Here is a 7313-nt window from a genome sequence, read left to right on the forward strand (position 1 = left end):
TATCAGTCCGTTTGTATCCTATTATTCGAGTCGCTCTTGTCGCTTATGACAGAACAGCTAATCACGATGATCTTGTCTTCGGAAAAGATTATTTTATTCGCTTATGTCAGAAACAGCGAATCTTTTTAAAAACTGGCTGTTGTTTTCACTTCATTGCATTGTTATAATTCGTAAAAGTTGTACCCGCCAACTGGCGACTGACACGGTTACATGGACTCGCCAACTCTTATTTTTACTCGCATTTGGCGCTTGGCGAGTGTTAATTTTAGACCCTGCATGTAAGTCTGTACCTTGTACTCTGGGTTTGGGATCATGGCAGGTTCCCACTCTCCGTCCATATCTTCATCCCAGTCGTCTGGCTTCTTGGCATCAGGATCGGGAATGTTCTCAGGCTTATCCCAGTCCTGGCAACATTACACAGTCAGAGTTAAAAGCTGAAAGTGACCCGGCTCTGCCTCGCAGGTGATATGAGACCGAATCAAACCTCAGGTTTAGTGTCCGTCTCGTCGCCGATCTTGGCGCGGTCGTCCCAGTCCTCAGGTTTCTTGGCTTCAGGGTCCTTGATCTTCTTCGGGGGCAGGAAGTCCCAGTCCTCCTCCAGAGAGCCAGACTCCACCTTCTCGTTGTCAATCTTCACCTCGTAGGTCTGATCCGGATTCAGGATCAATGTGTACAAGTGAGTCAGTTCATCATCCTGCATGGAGAGAAAGAGAGTAATTTTTTCTATGACAATTATTTTACAGATACTCTATTCCCTTTTGGCAAAAAATAGATATTTTCTGGCTAAAATATATTTGAAATAAATGCTAAATTTATGTTGTAAACCGTGAAACGCAACAAAATATATTTTTGAAACTGACAATATATTTACTTTCAACCTTCATTCATTGAAAATCTGGAATCTGAGGGTGCAAAAAATAATCAACATATTGAGAAAATCTCCTTTAAAGTTGTCCAAATGAAGTTCTTAGCAATGCATATTACTAATCAAAAGTTTTCAAGTAATCAAAAGTAATCAAAACTAATCAAGTTTTGATATATTTACGGTAGGAAATTTACAAAATATCTTCATAGAACACGATCTTTACTTAATATCCTAATGATTTTTGGCATAAAAGAAAAATCGATAATTTTGACACATACAGTGTATTGTTGGCTATTGCTACAAATATACCCCAGCGACTTAAGACTGCTTTTGTGCTCCAGGGTCACATATGTGAATGGAGGGCAAAATATGTATTTAAACGTTTTTTTTATATATTTACACTTATAAAATATATATTTTCAAAAATAAAATGCCCAAAAATATATTGGTAGGAAGTGTTAGTATATTTTGAAAAGATTTTATTTTGGGCCATATGGAAATCATCCCAGCATGCATTTATCACACATGCAATTATCAGTATTTTCAAAGTCATCATTCAATTTTATTGCATGGAAAATATTCCAGATATTCTGCTAGTAACGATGAGTACATGATTAGATGACACGGTTTCCATTTTTGGCTGAACTATTCTTTGTTTTTGTTTTTTAGAAAGTGTTTTACACATTACAGTTCATTTCAAAGCAGCTTCACATTTATAAACAGGAAAATAGCCGTGTTAATTATTAAATTATGAAACAAATTCCATTTCAGCTGTAAAAGCAACTCTACATAAAACAATAGTTTCTTTATTCAGATCAATTTAGTAGGGCTGGACCAGAATATTCGATTATTCGTTCGGTGGGTTGGCATTCGATTTTCAATTTTGAGATTCTAATATTCTTTTTTTTTTTTTTCCCCGAACACCTGGCATCCCCCGCGAAACGGTTCTCATTCTGTAGTTTCGAAACGAAATGCAAAAGCACCTGTTTGGCAGTATTTTGGAATATTAAAAGCCTGTTGACTTTTGCCATTTATCTAAGGTGATTTTGGAAGTTTTTTTAAACATTCGTTTCTTATTTAATTGGTTCCACAGTGTTTGCTGATTTTTACATTATTTAAACTTTGTGTAATTTATTTATTTTATTTGACATCAAGGTGTATGCCGTGCCTCCAAGCTTTCTTACTCATTTTGCTAATAAACGTTCTACGTTTCTTATTTATTTGGTTATATATTATAGGCTACATATTTACTTATTTCCATTTTTGTATACCTATTTAAACTCTATGCAAGTTATTTGTTATTTTATATTAGGCATAGCCTGCCCTATAGCATGGTGTATTTTTATTCGTTTTGTTAATAAAAGTTCTATGTTTTATATATAGGTTAAAGTGAGTTTGACGTTGTATTTTGTTGTTGCATTCAAGCAATTGACGCCGAACTGCCGCTAATTCGAAAGTGAAAGTAAAATGCGCATTTTATTTAAAAGTGAAGGAAAACGAGGAAAATAGGGAAAATTCAAACAAACTAAAAACGAACAATTGCTTTACGCCGAATTGCCGCTATTTGAAAGTGAAAGTGAAATGTGCATGCCGCTTTTACAAGCCATTTAAAAGCGAAGGAAAAGAGGGAATGCCCCCGCGGTGATACCGGTATTATCCGTGATGTCACACGTCGATTAACCGGTGGGAAAATTTCCTCACCGTCACAACCCTATTCTCGACATAATAAAAATGCAAACAGACAGACAGAGATTCCTGCCTTTATTAGAGAGAAGAATATGTTCAGCCCCCTCCCTCCGAAGTTTTGAATATCCGGTGTTTATTACTACCGAAGCTTCGAAGCTCAAAAAAATGGTATTCGGACCAGCCCTACAAATTTTGTTCAACGTAAATTCAATTCAGTTCAATAATGTCAAAGCTTTATCATTATCAGCTCAATTCAGATCAAATTTTGTTCTTGTCTGACTGTCTCAGTGCATTAAATCGATATTATTACTGAATATTGTCTTTTAAAACCCTGGCTTGAATTAGACTTTTTAACAGGAACTCACCTTGCATTTGATCTCTTTCTTGATGAGGTGATTCTTGCCTTTGTAGTTGAAGATGACGTGGACCTTCTTGGTGCTATAGCCGCAGATATCAGGCCCTGTTGAGATGATTCAGACACGAAAATATAAATAAATGACTCCTTTCCTATAATAAATCCAGGCGTTACGGTCGACGTACCGAACATGACGTAATACTGGGAGTCTCCGTGCATGTCAGCCTGATTGAGATCAGCCGGGAAGACTTTAACGTATCCGCCTCCGCAGTCGATCTTCTGCTCGTGTTTGACGGTGAACTGGATCACCAGTGGTTTGCCCTCGTTGCTGAAGGGCTCGAAGCGGCCTGAGGTGGCGTAGAAACGGGCATCCTGGCTGCTCTGCAGACCTGTTGGTGAAGAAAAGTCAAGCAAAATCATCATTTGCTTCTTTGCTGAACCAAAGGTAAAGTTTTTAGGTAGGGCTGGGCGATATAGCTAAAATACGTAAAATAACTATATAATGTTTCATATCGTTCGGTATCAATAATTATTGACATTTTTTATAACCTTTTTTAAAACAAAGAGCAATAGAAAAAAATGTTTACATTTAACCACTGTATTTTTAAATTAACTCAATTTATTGAGACAAACAACATTTTTTTTTGTTTTAACAGTCAAACACACAATAAAAATTAAGCATATCTAATTTCTAATGTTTTTTAATGCAGATTAAATAGGTTAAACTTTTGGCTTGTTTCCCGAGGCCACAGGAGGGCGCAATGAGCAAAATAATGCAGCACATTAAATTGTCAAATAAAAAAACGTGCATTACGTCTAAATTAACTCAAACATAAATCAAATATAATTTCGTAAATTGCATAAACAATTAAGAACAAAACAGCATCACGTATTTATGCATTGCTTAATCCAAAGAGCCGAAGCAGATTGCCTTCAAAAACATATGAGACGCAGTGAAAGGGAATAAACCTCCACAAATTCGTGACGTGTTTTCTAAAAGTTTAAACTGTTTTAACTTTGCATGGCTTTCTATACATCTCTTCTGTGAGACGCGAGTGCAGCAGTCATATTTGTCCGTCTAGAAAATGCGCTGAATATGCGTTCTGTGTGAATGGCATTGAGCTTCTATATTTCTCTAATATTTTGAACGAATAACGCAGCAGCGGCACATCTCGTGGGCTAGACTGACAAAACATTAAAATGCAACAACGTCACTTACATCATCATCACCGCATCTCGCGCGCCACTGATGACGCTCCATGACGCACACCTAACATTGGATTGTACTATTTTTGCATTCAAATACAAATGTTTATTTTATATTAGACTAATATTCTTTTTTTTTCTTTTTTTTCACAATATCCTCATCACAGGCAGGCACAGCCCTCATGTTTGTGTTTGCGTGTGCTGTCTGCGTCACTCATAGGATTTATATAGTTATCGAGGAAGGTGTACCGTCGATAAATATCGATACCATTTTATCGCCCAGGCCTATTTTTAGGGATGTAAAAGCCTACCCTTGTCTTTCTCAGCATCTCCGTAGAAGTTTCCGGCGGTTAGTTTAAACTGGCCATAGTCAGATTTGTGCTCCGAGTTCACCCATCGACTCTTCCAGGCATCTGCGAATTCAGATAATAAAGTTAGAAGAGAAGAAATAAGGATAAAACAATATCAGAGAATGTAACTGAGATGAAAGCAGGATTAGTATACTAAAAAGGGACATTTCATGCAAATACACAAGTTGTTTCAAAGCAGTTTCACATTTAAAAACAGGAAAATAAGAGTGTTTATGTTGTAAAATTCAACTATTATGAAACAAATTCAATTTTAGCTGTAAAGCAGCTCTACAGAAGACAATAATGTCATTATTCAGATCAATTTAGATTCGATTCAGTTCTATAACAGTGTCTATGTTGCAAAGTAAATCAGTTATGAAACAAACCAGGGTTATTACTGTTAACTAAAATTAAAACCATTTAAAAAACACTTTGATTACTTGAAATAAAATGTATGTTAACTGAAATTAAATCAAATGTGATTACCTTCCTAAAAAGGAAATTTATTTATATATATATTTTTTTTTTTATTGGCATAATTGTGTTTATATAAAGTATTGCCAAAACTTTATAACAAAACAAGAAATGACAAGAAAACAAAATATACCATTTAATAATAACAAATGACAATAACAATTATATTAAAACGAGGTGCTAAATAATGAGTAAAAATAATAATTACATTTCTATTGAAAAAGACATCATAAAAAACACTATATAAATATTTATGTCATCATCAGCTAACTTACGAACTCAAACTGTACAAGATTTGTGCAATTATATAGCTCTTTATCTATGAACTTGAAGAGGAAACGGGAAGAGTTTATGAGGGTTGCAGGTTTAATCACATTCCACACACGTTTAATGATTGATATTTAAGGAAGTTTGTGGAATAACTTAAGAAACTTCCTGTTCTTGCAAACCCATTTGATAGACACGTGCAGTTTACATGCGCTAATTTAAGTTTTGCTTTCATTTGCATTATCAAAACGTATTCGCTGATATGTTTGATCAAAAATTGTTTAAATACATATACCTAAACACATCTTGTGCAATTAACAAACCAATTAGACAAAGCCTTAAATGATGACTTATAAGATGCAGTGGGCACATGACATTTAATCAGTATACTGTGGTGTGGTGTGACATTCCATAAAACTATTTAAATAGCCAATAGAATTGAGTTTACATCACAGCCGTGAAACATGATTTGATACTTTCTTTTGCTGTCATGGGTCTCAAGGGGCGTGGCTTTCTCGTTAACCAGAGCATTTTATTGGACAAATATTTGGACACGCCCCTCGGTGCAAGAAGAGTCATCAGAACCTTTGGTCCCAGAACAGAAGTTTCAACTCGTTAAATTCTATATTTTGTCAACTTGTAGGAGTACACAAGCATACATAACCTAAAATTTAACCTAAATGTTTTGATTTTATGTTTTTAAAAGTTAATGAATGTCAACAACCCATGTGCCATAATGCACTTCTTCAGTACTGTAACATTCATTGTGCAATGCAAAGAAAGAAAGAAAGAAAGAAAGAAAGAAAGAATAATTTTTGATGGTTTCATTTTTGCTCTGGCAAACTAATATGCGTAAACCAATACTGCTAAGTAATAACATTTACTTTCCAAACATAACAAAAGTATAATTAACCATCACAGCCTATTAATTATTCAGTCGAGAACCGATTTTAATGTCACTTTTAATGTTGTGACCTATAAATCAACCATGACATGCAAGTTCAATGATCCACTCACCTCCATCCAGAAACTGCTCTTTAAAATACACCTCTGCATTGGCAGCCAGTGCCAATATTGAGGCAGAAACAAGCTGGAATAATGTAATCATTTGCATTTTTGTTAATTTGAGGAATTAACCCGCACACTCCCTCCGTCCCTCTCGCGCTTTGCTGCTCTCGGTTTATCAGTGGCTCGGGAGAAGCGCGTGGCTGCACAGATGTCTGCCGCTGATTGGTCCACAGCTGACGCCCTCGACCAATCACAAGAGACCACGAAGTGCCTGGCTCGCCTCTACACCGGATACTGTATCCGCCTCTTTTGCTGTTCTCAGACCAGCCGTTACTGTACGCAATGACCCGCGGTCGCGTCACATGACAAGACAAAACTGACTCAGGATCAGTTTCCAGGGTAGCATCAGAGGGAAGGCCGGTTGAGTGAGATTTTCACAGCGAGACGTGTACGCGGAAAACGGTGCTTACACAAATACGGGGTTTTGTTTTCCTCTAAATACAGCTTGCTCTGCTTTGTCTGTTGACTTTGACATGGTAAACTGTAAAAGACAATAAATTGCGTATCGTGTTTGAAGACAACTTATGGAAAACGCTTCAGAAACGACAATAACAAACCCAAACATTTACAATAAACAACGTGTTGAATCTATAAATCCTCAAGGCTTAAGATGAATCAAAATGCAGTTTCCAGTCATTCCTACAATAAAAGTTGTTGCAGGGCTGTCATGCATTTGATTTGTTTTCAGAGCAGCTATTGCTAGGAAACAAACTTCAGAACTTAGAGAAACTTGAGAAGGAATATGAGGAAGTATATTTAAGCTGCAATGAATAAGCTGATTCTTTTACATTTACACCCTTTCAGGAACATAACCATAAAAATTGTAATATTAACAGATAGTTTATTACATTTTTGTGGCTTAACATCCCTCCCTATAGGTCAAAAGAGCAGTGTGGACATTCTGCTAATCTTCTTATTTTGTGGTCCACAGAAAAAGACAATCATACAAGCTTTTAAGCGAGATGAGGGTAAGTAAATAATTTTTTTTACTTTTCATTTTTAATCTAACCCTTTAAAAGTAATTATTACCTGTCGAATCATA

At 35.9% G+C, this 7313-nt stretch overlaps 1 protein-coding gene across 1 annotated transcript in view; it reads right to left on the reverse strand.

Moving 5' to 3' along the window:
- The window catches only part of LOC107750920 (calreticulin-like), a 10263-nt gene extending 3862 nt beyond the window's left edge, over window positions 1-6401 (reverse strand). Inside the window, exons 1-6 of the mRNA XM_016566498.1 lie at window positions 6221-6401; window positions 4424-4525; window positions 3092-3295; window positions 2917-3011; window positions 485-694; window positions 291-404 (exon numbers count right to left, since the gene is read on the reverse strand). Coding sequence (XP_016421984.1) covers window positions 291-404; window positions 485-694; window positions 2917-3011; window positions 3092-3295; window positions 4424-4525; window positions 6221-6317 — 822 coding nt within the window. The 5' untranslated portion in view covers window positions 6318-6401. The remainder of the gene's footprint in view (window positions 1-290; window positions 405-484; window positions 695-2916; window positions 3012-3091; window positions 3296-4423; window positions 4526-6220) is intronic.
- Between the last annotated feature and the right edge of the window lie 912 nt (window positions 6402-7313).

The sequence above is a fragment of the Sinocyclocheilus rhinocerous genome, unplaced genomic scaffold (assembly GCF_001515625.1).
Source record: "Sinocyclocheilus rhinocerous isolate Xijiao unplaced genomic scaffold, SAMN03320098_v1.1 scaffold1534, whole genome shotgun sequence".
Taxonomy (NCBI): Eukaryota; Metazoa; Chordata; class Actinopteri; order Cypriniformes; family Cyprinidae; genus Sinocyclocheilus; species Sinocyclocheilus rhinocerous.